Source organism: Ptychodera flava, chromosome 13 (genome assembly GCF_041260155.1).
Source record: "Ptychodera flava strain L36383 chromosome 13, AS_Pfla_20210202, whole genome shotgun sequence".
Classification (NCBI taxonomy): domain Eukaryota; kingdom Metazoa; phylum Hemichordata; class Enteropneusta; family Ptychoderidae; genus Ptychodera; species Ptychodera flava.
In genome coordinates, this window is record NC_091940.1 from 21,318,801 (window position 1) to 21,332,845 (window position 14,045).

General features: G+C 38.1%; 1 protein-coding gene across 1 annotated transcript; it reads left to right on the top strand.

Moving 5' to 3' along the window:
* Window positions 1-1,354: 1,354 nt before the first annotated feature.
* Window positions 1,355-6,954, top strand: LOC139147800 (monocarboxylate transporter 13-like). The gene is made up of 4 exons (XM_070719005.1): window positions 1,355-1,809; window positions 2,401-2,544; window positions 4,278-5,081; window positions 6,149-6,954. Exons 1-4 carry the CDS (start codon window positions 1,470-1,472, stop codon window positions 6,361-6,363), a joined length of 1,503 nt encoding a protein of 500 aa, XP_070575106.1. The 5' UTR covers window positions 1,355-1,469; the 3' UTR covers window positions 6,364-6,954.
* The last annotated feature ends 7,091 nt before the right edge of the window (window positions 6,955-14,045 follow it).

Sequence of the window (14,045 nt, forward strand, 5' to 3'; positions counted from 1 at the left end):
CCTGTGTATATACATGTCATATGTTATTATTTAAATATACATTGGGTGATAATTGAATGAGAGTCGAGACTAAAAGTCATTTGTCAATGATACACATGCTCGGTACACATACATACGTTGTATTGGAAAGCTGAATGCTGGACAGTTCAACGTGCTGTAGGGACTAGAACAAGAACACTGTTGTATACACTGAACAAGATAATGTCAAATTATAAAAGTTGAAAAAGTTACTGCGGCCCTGCTACTGCCGACGGGCAGTGTCACGGTCACTGCATACCAACAGTTTCAGAGATAGCTCTGACTCTGATCTAGTTGAAGAAGAGTTTTGGTCAAATGACGCTCATGACTGTGAAACGTACTTGTACAAAAGATCAGGCCAGAGAGCAACACATGGGAGACCAGGAGACTTAACGGGGATTTTTGAATTCAGGCATATGAGAATAATCAAATATTACAGAAAAAAAGATGAAGTCAACATGATTGATTTTCTAAATTCCACATTCTCATCCTAAAATAACACAAAAGTAAAACTTTGAACAGTAAGCACTAATTAGAATGGAAAAAAATGTGTGTAAATGGAATTATTCACTTTTACCAAATTTGCCAACATTACACCGAAAATCTAAGAAATTAAATTTTTTTGATGGAATATTTTACCTTTCAGTATTTGTACATTTAGCAAATTCATATATGTCTTGTACTTTTGAAACAAAATTTTTGGTAGGTCACTGTGCTCAGTTTTACAACATGGCAATGAGCCAGAATTCACAATTTGCCTACTCTCTCATGATCGTCATTTTTTGTGCTCTTCGCAGGAGCAATTGACCTGGCCAGAGTTGTATTAACTCAAGTCGGTTTAGACTGACAAATCAAAAAGCCAACTGATGATTTTAAAAATAAAGCAATTTAAGAACTTGCCTCAGGAATATGGCTCTACAATCTGCTAATAACAGATATTGTCCAACATCTGCGGGCAGAGCTGCCAAATATATGTTTATATTTCTTCCTTGCCATGTATGGTGTGGAGGGGACTCGAAAAATTTTGATCATATGGACGGGGGACTTGAAAACATTTTGAGGGTATGAGGGGGATATGAAAAAATAAGATTTCAATCGCCATTCCTTCAGCCCCCCCTCACCGTTATTTGTGAACGCAGTCTAACAACATTGTCATTCGCCCTATTTTGCAGTGAAAGTATGTCATTAACCCAACCGTGTAGTGAAAATATTGCCATTTTGTGCGGATAATACAGTCCGCCATTGTAATCTTCACGCTTTACGCTCTCTTTCACTCAATTCTGCACTGAAAATACCGTACTCGTCCTTTTTGTATTTAGGAATTACATCGCACTTCGTAGTCCTTCACTGTCATTCGGTTAAGCTTCATCAAAATTGACGATGACTGCGCAGGGTTGTATGCAAATTTTGACCTACATACATAATGAAGTGACTGTTTAGGGCAGTACCAAATGTTCCACTGTGTGGACCATGTAAGTATCACACAGATAGATATGCAAATAAGGACTCAAAGCATACGATTGTTTGTCTGCGACATGAAGGCTTCCGAGTCGCTGTCGACAAGAGACGTGGCGACTGATACTGAAGATCCCGTATTCAATGGCCAGTCCAGAGACGGTGGCTGTATTGGATGGCTGGTTGTTCTCGGCTCTCACGTATGCAATCTATTCGTATTTGGTGTCAGCCAAGCCATAGGCCCGCTGTTTGTTGTTGTTCAAAGGCATTTCGAAGAGAGTTCGGCCCGTACATCATGGATACTCGCATTTCTCATCTCTGTTCAATTTCTCTTAGGTAAGTTAAGGCGCCTCGTTTTGCCAAGCATTATTCTGGTCGCCATTAAAAAATGTTTCTAAGGCTTACATAGAGTTGGTACAAAAACTATCTGATGTATCTAAAATAGCTAAAAATATCCTATGTAATGCTCACGCACCAATACAATGGCCAGCCACCAATCGATCCATGTCATGGAATCACAAGGATAGGGAGCATCCGAGAACTAAAGGTATAAACATTATTCAGTGCGGTATCGCCATTAAGCTCTTTGAAAGTGTGCCCTTTTCCATTATCCCTGACCTCCGTACCTGGCCCTTTCGAAAACGGACGTGGTTCGCAAATTTGGAGCACGAATCGTTAAAAGCAGACTATATTCCAAGAGGTTAATAAAAATAATGATTCTAAATTTTGTTTTGCTAATTTAAATTAATATTTCAAGTCAGGATGAGCTCAATAGTCATATTTTCTAGGTCTTGTACAATTTAATACGAATACCGTACGAATGACTAGGAAAAATAGCATACGTTAACTATCAAAGTGCACAAATTAATGCTCTCTCTCTCTCTCTCTCTCTCTCTCTCTCTCTCTCTCTCTCTCTCTCTCTCTCAGGTCCACTGTCAAATGTTTGCGTGAAGAAGATTGGCTTCAGAATGACTGTAATGTTGGGAACAATCATCTCGTCGACTGGTTACTTCCTGAGTGCATTCGCCAATCGAATTGAAATCCTCTATTTCAGTTTGGGTCTTGTAGTGGGTAGGTGTCTTTATGAATAAGGGAGCTTTCGTTTTTTACAGGGAGGTGGTTGGTTAAAATTACGGAGGTTGACTTGTACAAACCTTTTTAGGGGGATCAAATTTTAAAATCAATGTTTGGCTGTGTCAAATTTTATGAATGTTTGTATGGAGTTATGGCAAAAAACTCAACAGAATTGACAAAAGTATATAAAACAGAATACGAACATGGTTTTATTCTGTCTGAACAGGTGATAACAAGCAGAAAAGAGCACTTTTGTTCACAAAAAAAAAAAAAAAAAAAATTTAGTTGACCAAGAGAAATAAGTGTCGTGCCATGTTCATAAATAACTTTTATAACACTTTGAATACTGGGAAAATAGCTCCAATTTTTGAAAATACTGTGTTGAGAAGATTTCTAACTTTGACAGACTGTCAGGTATTGACTGATGGATGGTAAGCCAGTCTATATTCTGTCAACTATTCATCCACTAGTCGGAGGACAATGATGTGCCAGTGACTGTATATCAGTATAAGATGAGATATTGGCACCATGTACATGCTCATAAATTTGATTTAAAAATTTCACCGAAATGTTGATTCACTATACATTATAGTCTCTGAGTAAACTACAAATTTTTTCCAATACGAAATAAGTCAAAACTGTGCATTTAAAGACGCTTGATTATTGATATTAATGTACTTGATTAGACAAGGGTGTTAAAATGCATATGTTTGCAAGAAATTTGATTTTGGAATTTCACCGCAATGGTGATTCACTATACCTTGTAGTCTATGAAGAAACTATGATTTTTTTTACAGTACAAAACTTGATAAATCTGTGCTTTAATAAACGTTTGAGTAGATGTGAACAACAAATATGATATTGGAATTTCACCCAAGTGATTATTTGTAAAGGTTAAAAAGTATCCTTTGAAAAATAATCACAATCATACCCATCCGTTCAAATAGAGTCCAATACATACTTTGCGAACTTGAATCTCGCGAAGTTGCTAGGGATCGAGGAAACATGGAAAGGCACCAGACAATTTCTAATTTCTAGGCAAAATAATCGAAATGTGAAGTGAATGCGAACAACTGGTACGTCATAGGCCTTGCTGGGGTAAGTCTTAGTGTGTACGATTAAAAACTGTACTCGTTCATCTTTCAGTGAAATCTGCACTTGGTCGAAATAGTGTGAGTAGCCTACGAGTGATGCGTACTGGAGCGTCCGGCCTTCCTGACAGTAGCGCTCCTAATATGGTGGGCAGGCGGTACTACGAGGACCAACTCGCACATCCGTGCCAAAAGTTATTTCATGAGTGCCTGCATTTCGTTCTAAATCATACACACAAACACTAGCCCCAGCAAGTGCCATGAATTACCTGGTGATTTCTGTTTGGAACAGATATTTTGGTCATTTTCACATTTTGGTCATTTTTGCCTGAAAATAGCGATTTTTCGCACCAACTTTTCCCATGATTCCTAGCGTCTTTGCGAGATTCGCCAAGGGTGTATAGCAACTTTACTCTGCATCAAAGGTATTGTACCTTGCGTCCTCTGATACCGAAACTTACTATATGAAGTAACTCAGGTTTTTAAGAATAGATTATGTTTGGTGTCACTGACATGACCTGCTGGTTAATACATGTGATTATGTTCGATCGAAAACGAAATTCATGTTCTTGCATTGGATGTTGTAACGTCATCACATAACTATGATACATTCTTCCTGAACTATCTTCTTTCCACTAGGGTTCGGTTATGCACTTATCACACCTGCATGCATTGGCATCGTTGCATTCTTCATACGAAAAAAATTCGCAGTTGCAAATGTGCTTGCTGGATGCGGAGCTGGACTGGCCGTGTTCATCTTCCCTCCGTTGTTGCAAGCATTGATCGACAACTACGGTTGGAGAGGATCTGTCATTGTGTTCTCCGCCTTGAATGCCCAGATGGCAATATCCGCCGCCTTGTTCAGAGCTCCAGAAGAGGTAAACAGCAAAAGTGATGAATCAGAACAGACATCTGGTGAAGCAAAAGGCCTTAAATTACTCTTGTCACGCACCGCAGACACCTGTGATTTTTGGCTATTTAAAATGTACCCTACCTTCGTCCTGTTTACTGTTGCCAGCACTATATCAATTGGAATAGGTTATTATGGACTACCGGCACATCTTGTGGCACGTGCAGAGAATAAAAATTTAGGTAGCGGTGCAGATATTGCCTTGATTGTCTCATTGATGGGGTTGGCGGGAATAATCGGAAGACTTGTGATTCCACTGATTTTACATTTCACACAAAAGTGCATGTCAACGGTTAAAGTGTACGCGCTCACCTTGTGTTTTGCCGGGTTGTGTAACCTTGCAAGTCCCTTGGCAAAGAATTACGTCTCCTACATGATCTACGCATCCGTTCTGGGAATTCCTGTCGGCACATTTTTCGGACTGGTGCCACAAGTAGTCCGAGATATCGTTGGTTCTGACTTCTTAACAGCAGGTGCTGGCATGACATCATTTTGCGTCGCCATCGGATCACTGATTGGACCGCCATGTGGAGGTAAAGTATCAGAATAACAATAGTTTGTCTCATGTTGTGTATTTGATAAACCCTGTTAGTGTCTACTCCGGTACATGGTGTATCACTTTAAAGAAAAACAAAAAAAATGTACGATCTATTTTTAATACAATCATATTTATTATTACTATTTTACATTGAACGCGCATGTAAACGATGTAAACGTAAAATTTAACAGAAAGACTTTTATGTGACTTCGATTTTACCTGATTTACACACTTTGAAGAGAAACAACCCAAAGCTATTCAAACCGAGTCAAAACTAAGTTTAATGACAATCTACTTTACATTCAATATTAATATTCTTAACAACTCGAGAAAAAAAATTTCGATGGTCTCATGAGTCATTCCTAACACGAGGTACGAGTCTGAACTTTTTTCAGTCGAACATATTGCCCGTATTTTAGAAAAGGACGTAAGATACGTCGCCGTACATCATTGGAACACGCGTCTGTATGTCATTAATTTCGTTGTGTTGAAACTGCTTTACACCTGACCTATCTGCCCTTGGGCTTGTAGTTTTCAATAAATAGCATTGGAGAGTACGCTACCGAAATTGAAGTCTGACTAACGTTAGGGTTTCACCAAAAAAAAATAACAATGTCCGTCTAGTGTTTCATTTTTGTTCTCCATGATAACGCGGATTTGAACGCCGATTTCAATACTTCGGAAATGAGTCAACTGAATTTCTGAAATCAATGCGCACGTGAGACTGGCCGATTTTCCATAAGTTGCCGTGGACGTGCGGCATGCCACTCGCGATCGCGACTTGCACCTTGAAATGATAACGTACCGATGGCGTATTGATATCAGGACAAATGTAGTTCAGGTGTTAAGCAACGCGATGTCGCTAGAGTAAACTTAACTTATTTGACAAAGAGTCCTCAATTCTTGCATTAAAATAAATGATTAACGTTCTTTTCAGCAGTGAAAATAAAACTGACGTGACGATCACGGCACTGTCTATTACTTGCTGGGATGAATGAAGAAGAGAATAGAAAGATAGGTAACTGACTTAGCAAAATCGTTTTCCTTGTTTGCGTCCTTTAGGTTACATATATGACGTCACTACCGACTACAACAACTCGTTTTATTTCTACGGAAGTCTCCTTACTGTTGGAGGATTGATGATAATCGTATTGGAGCCTTACACAACAAGACGCCAACGAAAAGCTGAGAGCACTACAAGACTGACCTTGAGTAACCTTGACCTGGACAAAGTATGTGTCGCCGAGGTGGCAACACAAACTGGTGTGAATTCCTGATTGTTCTGTGCTGTTTGCAGTTGCTATTGTCCGCAATTTTATTTCTGCACACTTCAGAACATTCTTCAAATTCCAGATGTTCTTATAAGTTGGTTTCTTTTCCTATACATTGTGTTTTATTCAGTCTGTACAAACCAATTATGTATGCAGAATTTCAACCAGACCTTCCGCATGGCAAGAAAAATTGAAATTTTAATTCATTTCACCTGTAGTGCCAAAGACAGTCAATGTTACTCTGATTGCCATTAGACTGTTCAGTTAATACTTATTCAGTTTGTGTAAAGTCGATAATACAACTGTTTGAATAACGTTTATCAACTACAGAGACACCTTTCTGTAAACATCTCTCATTCAGCTCAATAATGGCCACAAGGTCTATGGCTCCGTAATAGGTTCAGGAAGACATAAATTAGAGATGAACAAAACATTCTTTGCCTGGGGAACCTCCAGTTATTACACCGGGCAAAACCCAGGGGTTTTCTGAAATTGGAAAAGTGCCGGAGTAAGTATAGCTTTTTCACATAGTACACCTGTTATTCAAGAATATTAACAAAACTTACGTTGGGAAATAAAAACGGGAAAATATTAGAACATTTCTGTGCTCGTTTTTTGCTCACGTGTTGACACACGTGGGCATATGTCACAGCGATGTCTGTCTGTCTGTCTGTGTACTCAATATCTCAACCAGATATGAACTGAAAATGCTCACGTGTTTCATTATATATTGCATTTATGTGCAAGTTTGAACCTTTGCTACATGCTTTGCTACATTTAAAGTGTTATGATCAACACAATGAATTTCACCACAGATCAATTCTAAAGGTCATTAAGTATTCAAATATGTAATTAGCTGAAATAAAAATAATTAATTTCTTTGAGTACTGTCATTGTATCACAATATAGCATGTGTAATTACCTTTGGTCAAGTCTTCAAGCTCTATATGCCAACCGTGAAAGCTTGTTAGCTATTTATGCAAATTATGAATTAGCTGACATGAAAATGCAAAATGACTTTCAATACTGTTATAACCTGGTATAATGATCAATGTACACAGCATGTTTCGCCAAATTTTATCAAGTAAATGCCAGTATATATCCCTAATTTGGAAGGTTCATTAAATATGCATATTGGGAATTGGCTGAAAAAAATGTTAAATGACTTTCAATAATCTTGTATCATAGTATCTTTAATGTACATAGCAAGTTTTGCCAACTTTGGTCAAGTCAAAACAGATAAATATCGCTAATAAATGCGGGATATCGGACCGCAGGCGGGCGAAGATTGCATTATAAGCGCGCCAACCCAAACTCACTGCATGGACATCACATTACGAAATCGAAGTCCAAAGTCAACTACGTCATTGTTAGAATAAGAGAGGTTTTCCATCACACGGGAGCATACCACCACAAATTTTGCACAGATGGCGTTGCACTGGCATTGAAAAAGGGTGCATGGGAGCATGGGAACGCGGGCAGTTTCCCTCGCTATGGGTAGGAAATGCATTGAGCAAGACACACTTCCGGGTTCGCAAAAAAACGAGGATCCCATTTACGGGGCGCTCAAATATAACTATTTGCTGTGATACATAGCAGAGGCGTATATGTTTGTGATGCTGAGAATAACATCAGTAAATAAATGACGGGTTTTAAAAGTTGACGTTTTTTGCGATGAAACAGACTTCTGAAGGTAGCTTGCTTGGGAACATGTCATCCCGGCCGCTGACCGCTTTGACCCCAGTAATTCACACTGGTTTTGGTCGGCCCCAGGTACCCAAGTCACTTCGACCCCGTCACACTTTTGCCTACATGTCCACGGAGACGATTCAACATGTTCCACAACAAAGCCAAGACAAAAATTGAAAATATCAATAAAATGGCTTCACAAAGGCTGAAATATACGATACTCGATGAAGTATGAAGTTTATGAAATGAAATCAAAATTGACAACACAAGTGTTTGTCTCGGGTAATACCACTTGAAGTTGAACTATTCTACAGACTGTTTTTTCCATACAGTGCAGTATTTGTCAGTGACAAATTAATCTTTGCAATACATTTTTTTGCGATGAGCTGGAAATTTGATTAATATCGAGTTAATGTACATAAATATTCCGTTATTTACTGGGACACGTTTATTTTCTCGATCCGCTATCTGCGGACTACGTGCTGAAATACATTGACTGTTCATGTCAACGATCGTTTCTCCCTCTGCAGAGTTTCTGTATCCCGTTCAACAACGCTGTACCTCGATCACACGATAGTGACGCTATGTAGCTGTGCAGTATTGAAACTTATCATAAAATGGCCACCTCGTCTAACAGTAACACGTATTGTCGGGATTATCGTACGGAAAAAAGACTGCAAAAGTAAGACTTATGAATCTTCATCAGAATTGAACACATCATGATTGTACACGAGTATCAACCGTGAATGCACGTTGAGCTCGGCAGTTACACAAGCATGGTACGCTACATGCATAGCCCTACGAGTATGGCGACAGTGTCCGGCTTTGGCTACGCCGCCTACCGGAGGTGGGAGGCGGTGTAGCCAAAGCCGGACACTCTCGTCATACTCGTAGGGCTAGCTACATGCACTGCCGCGATGCCGATCGTATGCATTCCAAGGCCTATCCCGGAATTTGTTTCACAAACAACCTCAAAGGAGAGCAAACATACTTCTATGGACAATGACGAACACGTTTCTTGGCGAAGCAAAATCAAAACAGTGCAGAAGTACATGAAGTAGGTCATGGCCTGGACTCTGTGCACGAACCTGATTGGACACTTCAATACCTTTGACCCAAAGTTATTATTCATCAGCACTTCCATGCCATGAGGCTAGGTAGAGAACGTATGTACTCATTTCTGGCGATCGAGCAGCGAGGGAAACCATCAATTACCAAGGATAAAGCTAATTTGCTAAACGATATTTTATCTTGAATAGTGAGTTGAATGAGTAATAAAATATCATATTTTTAATGTTCAATACGAGGTTGAAACACGGAGGGACCGTGGTTGAAACCAGAGCTATCCAGCTGTAGCCAACCTGGACAAGCACATTTCACAGCGCCCTCAAACAGTCGATTGTGCTTGTCATACGCGGCGTAACAGAAAAATTAAAACTTTCATAACTTCATTAATATCCAAGCCACGCCCACCAAAACCTTTTCAGTTCTAGCCATTTGAATTCTGAAGATGTCTACCAAATTTGACTGAAATACGTTCAGCCGTTTTGAGAAAATGGACCAACAGACAGACAGACAGACACACAGACAGACAGACATCGCTGCGACATATGCTCACGTGTTCACACGTGAGCAAAAAACGGCTCATCAGATCAGAATCAAATCTTGTACATAGATTTAGTTTGCAAATGGCAAGAACTGATTAGTTTTTGGGGGGTGGCTTGCTTACTTTTTGCTCATTTGCATAATTAATGATTTTAGAAAAAACTGATATATATTGACAACGACCATACACAATTTGATGAGATTCGCTACAAATGTTGATCACACCAAGATATATCATCTTTGAAAGATATTAAGGGGTGACGTGAAAGATAATTACTAATTTGCATGTTTAATGAAATTTCCTAATTAGGGGTATATATCTGAATTTACTCGATCAAAATTGACGAAACTTGGTATGCATATTGAAGATACTATGATTTAACCTTATTGAAAGTCATTAAGCATTTTTACATCATCCAAATCCCAATTTGCATATTTAATGAATTTTTGAAATTAAGGATATATATTTGAAGTTACATGACCAAAATTGATTAAACTTGCTATGTGCATTGAAGATACTATGATAGAACATTATTAAATGTAATTCAGCATTTTTTACATCAGCCAATTCCTAATTTGCATATTTTATGAACTTTCCTAATTAGGGGTATTTATCTGATTTGACGAGACCAAAGTTGATGAAACTGGCTATGCACATTAAAGATATTATGATAGAACATTATTGAAAGTCACTAAGCATTTAAACTTCAGCTAATTCCTTATTTGCATATTTAATGAACTTTCATAATCAGGGATATTTATCTGTATTGACTAAACCAAAGTTGACAAAACTTGCTATGTACATTAAAGATGCTACGATACGACATTATTGAAAGTCATTAAGCATTTTTACTTCATCCAGCTCCTAATTTGCATATTTAATGAATTTTTGAAATTAGGGATATATATTTGAATTTACATAACCAAAATTGATGAAACTTGCTATGTACGTTAAAGATACTATTATGTAGGCTAACATTATTGAAAAGCATTAAGCATTTTTGCTTCAGCCAATTCCTAATGTGTGTATTTAATTAACTTTCCTAATTAGGGATATATACTTGGATTTATTTGATCAAAGTTGGCATAACATGCTATGTACATCGATGATTATACCTGGTTATACCAATATTGGAATCATTTCGCACTTAAATTTTCATGTCAGCTAATTTATAGTTTGCATATCTAATGAGCTTTCAAAGTTTGGAATATATAGTTTGAAGGACTTAATTACACTTGCTATATAAAGTGGTGATACAATGATAGCAGTCAAAGAAATCAAGTGTTTTTATTTCAGCTAATTACATATTTGAATACTTAATGACCTATAGAGTTAATCTGTGGTGAATATTGTTTATTATGTTGATCATAATTATTTCAATGAAGTTGCAAACATGTGGCAAAGGTTCAAATTTACACATAATTGCAATATATAATGAAACACGTGAGCATTTACAGTTCATATCTGGTTATATTATCTATTAGTATTATATAGGGCTCAGCCCTTGGTGTCGCGCCAGGGGTTAAGATTGGCAATGTTATTTGTATTGATTCATGATAAAATAGAATTAATTGTTACTTAATATACGTTTGTACGTCAACTATGCCCAGTTTCCCTCTGATGAAAGCAGTTCACGTACGTACACGACGTCAAACCCTGAAGCAGTGCACAGTCACTCGTGAGCTATTCACCCCATAGACGTGTGTATTTACCCTTACTTACCAACGTCTGCTTATGTACACACGTCTATGGGCGAATAATCCCAGAGCTGAATAGCTCACGAGTGACTGTGAGCTGTGTAGGTATAGATTTTCTGTAATGTGTAAATATGTTGGACAAAAATTGGCAATTTTTACCCTGATAATAGCCTATTGTGTTAAGCAAGGGACGTATTATGCCATCATTAATCTTATCATTGCAATGGTAACCGCACTGCCCACCTTCCACTTGCAAGCTGAAAACTATAGCGTTCCCCAAAAAACTGGCAATTTTCGAATCTAGATATTGACACAGGGGCGCTTTTCTAAAATTCAATCCCAGCATTCTTTGCATATGCCCCCCCCCCGTTCATATGCACGACAGTTTTCTCCCTTTTTCCAGTTTTTATGCGTGATATTAACGTTATTTTGTATCAGCGACAAGGTGGGTAATAACACTTACTGGCTAATAAAACAGATATATTTTATAAATGGCATGTTATAAGATAATAATTTGCACGTTTCGTATTTGTTTATTTACGAGTACTCAAAAAACATGGCGGCGCCCATGAAAGTAGGGAACACTTCCTGATACTCGCAAAGTATATTATGAATATGCGCATGAGTAGTCAGTAAGCCGCTGGCGCGACTATTACCCCCACCTGATTTAATAGCGCTGATCGCAAATGACGTCACTGTTCTCTCTCATTAATATGCATAAATAAACATTTGTCCGCATTTTCCGCATAAACGACGAAAATAAAACCTGCGAGCGTTAGAAAGGCTATTTAGCGTCACACTTATTCGTATGAATTGATGACTGAGACTACAAGCTGCAACAACAGCCGCGCATACAACGACAAAATTTGTCCGAATTTCAGCATATTTGTCCGAAAGTCGCGCGCGTGTAGCTATATTTAGTAACAAACCCGAAATCGCGATCAACGCTATAGTAGGAAACTTTATTACTTTGGAATGACTGCAATAGTGTGTCCCTGAGCGCGACAATTTCAATTCTCTTTGTTTCACCATGGCCCTAGATGATAGGCAAGGTACCTTGACGTACGCAGATCTTAAACTGACCTTACACTGTAGCAACTTGGTTCAATCAGATTGCACTTTAAATTTCTACAATAAAATATTTTATGTACAATGCAAAAGTTTAACTTTAAATGACCCTAAGTGGCAATGAAGTGTAGACTTTGGTAAGTAAGGGTAAATACAGTTACCAAAGGATATACAAGTATTTCAATTATACATAATGTCTACAGAAAACCAGGAAAACAGGTAGAAACAAGTAAATCATTTCGAAACTGTAAAAAAAACCCGACGATGACATATCACAGCTCGGGATGTAATCTTGAAAAGAACATACTGTACTGAACAATTGCACAACGAACTTTAAAGACGCCTACTGCCAACTTTCGCTAAAATGTGACATCAGAGGATATTTTTTTCCCAAAAAAATATATCCTAGGGAAATAGTTTGGCAAAAAATGCCTGGGCACGTGACTATGATCGACATGTCTTCTGCACTTTTTGAAAAATCCCGGATGGTCAAGGCGACGAGCCTTTGGCTAAATGGGCAAAATTTTGCACTCTACCTGCACAGGAACTAATGCAACTCATTAAAAACAAAGATTTAAGTGCAACCAAGGATGTTATCCTATATTAAGGACATTTTTCTTTTATGGCGAAGAGAAATCGCCCACAAAGTATGTTCGTTCTTTGGACTTTTTGTGCGATTGTTCGGCAGAGTAACGCATGACAATATTTTAAAAGTCCATGATAACTATTCAGTATAGCCGATAGATGCTTCCTGAGATATTTTGGCATCGACATCATGTTTTCTGGAATGCTGTGAAACCAAAAGCTGAGGGAAACGGAGGGACTCAACACAAAGGGCCGATAACAAAGGAGGACATTAACAAAATTATGCCATCGTCTGCTCTAGATCGTTCAATACCACTGGGGAAAAGCATGTAAATTGTAATGAGCAAACACGAATCAGCAACTAGGGTAAACTAATTACTGTAAAATTCCATGACATGTTAATGCAAAATTACATTATTAACACATAAAGACGATAATAGCAACATGGGCATTTGATGTATTATAGGACACCTATAACCTGGTCTTTGATCGGGTTATAGCACTCATCTTATATGCCCTCGTGTGTTACCAGAAACACCATAGCTATACCCCGAGGCCGTAACCGAAGAGAATAGCGTCGGGGTAATGACTGGACACTGCAGTCCCCATGAATAAAAATAAAAGAAATTGTATTTTACGAATACTCTTTATACAGAGAAGCAGTCTGACCCTGCGACAATATGGCACATTTATGATAGAGTAATGAATCCTAATGTGTCACGCAGTCCCACTTTTGTGGTGATGTTTTCCTTAAAAGTAATATTGATATTGCAAATGCTTTCAATCAGCATCTTACTGGCATTGGTAGTTCTGATAACCCGTCAATTCCTGTTAGCTTTGAACAACTTATGACTTTTGTCAAAGAAGAGTTGACTCATATTCCAAGATTTAAAATTCCACTTATCAAAAAGGTTTTGTTTTTTCTTATTTATTAACTTTATACAAAGGTGGAGGTAATGTTAGTAACATGTTAAATTATCGGCCGATTTCAGTTTACCGGCCCTTTCTAAAATTCTTGAGAGACATGTACATAACTTTTCCTG

What these genes read in the sequence shown, in the direction of transcription:
- LOC139147800 (XM_070719005.1), top strand. Translation starts at nt 1,470, where the DNA reads ATGTTCCACTGTGTGGACCATGTAAGTATCACACAGATAGATATGCAA. An exon ending in CTCTGTTCAATTTCTCTTAG is followed by an intron (nt 1,810 to 2,400) that starts GTAAGTTAAGGC and finishes TCTCTCTCTCAG; the next exon opens with GTCCACTGTCAAATGTTTGC. An exon ending in CAGTTTGGGTCTTGTAGTGG is followed by an intron (nt 2,545 to 4,277) that starts GTAGGTGTCTTT and finishes TCTTTCCACTAG; the next exon opens with GGTTCGGTTATGCACTTATC.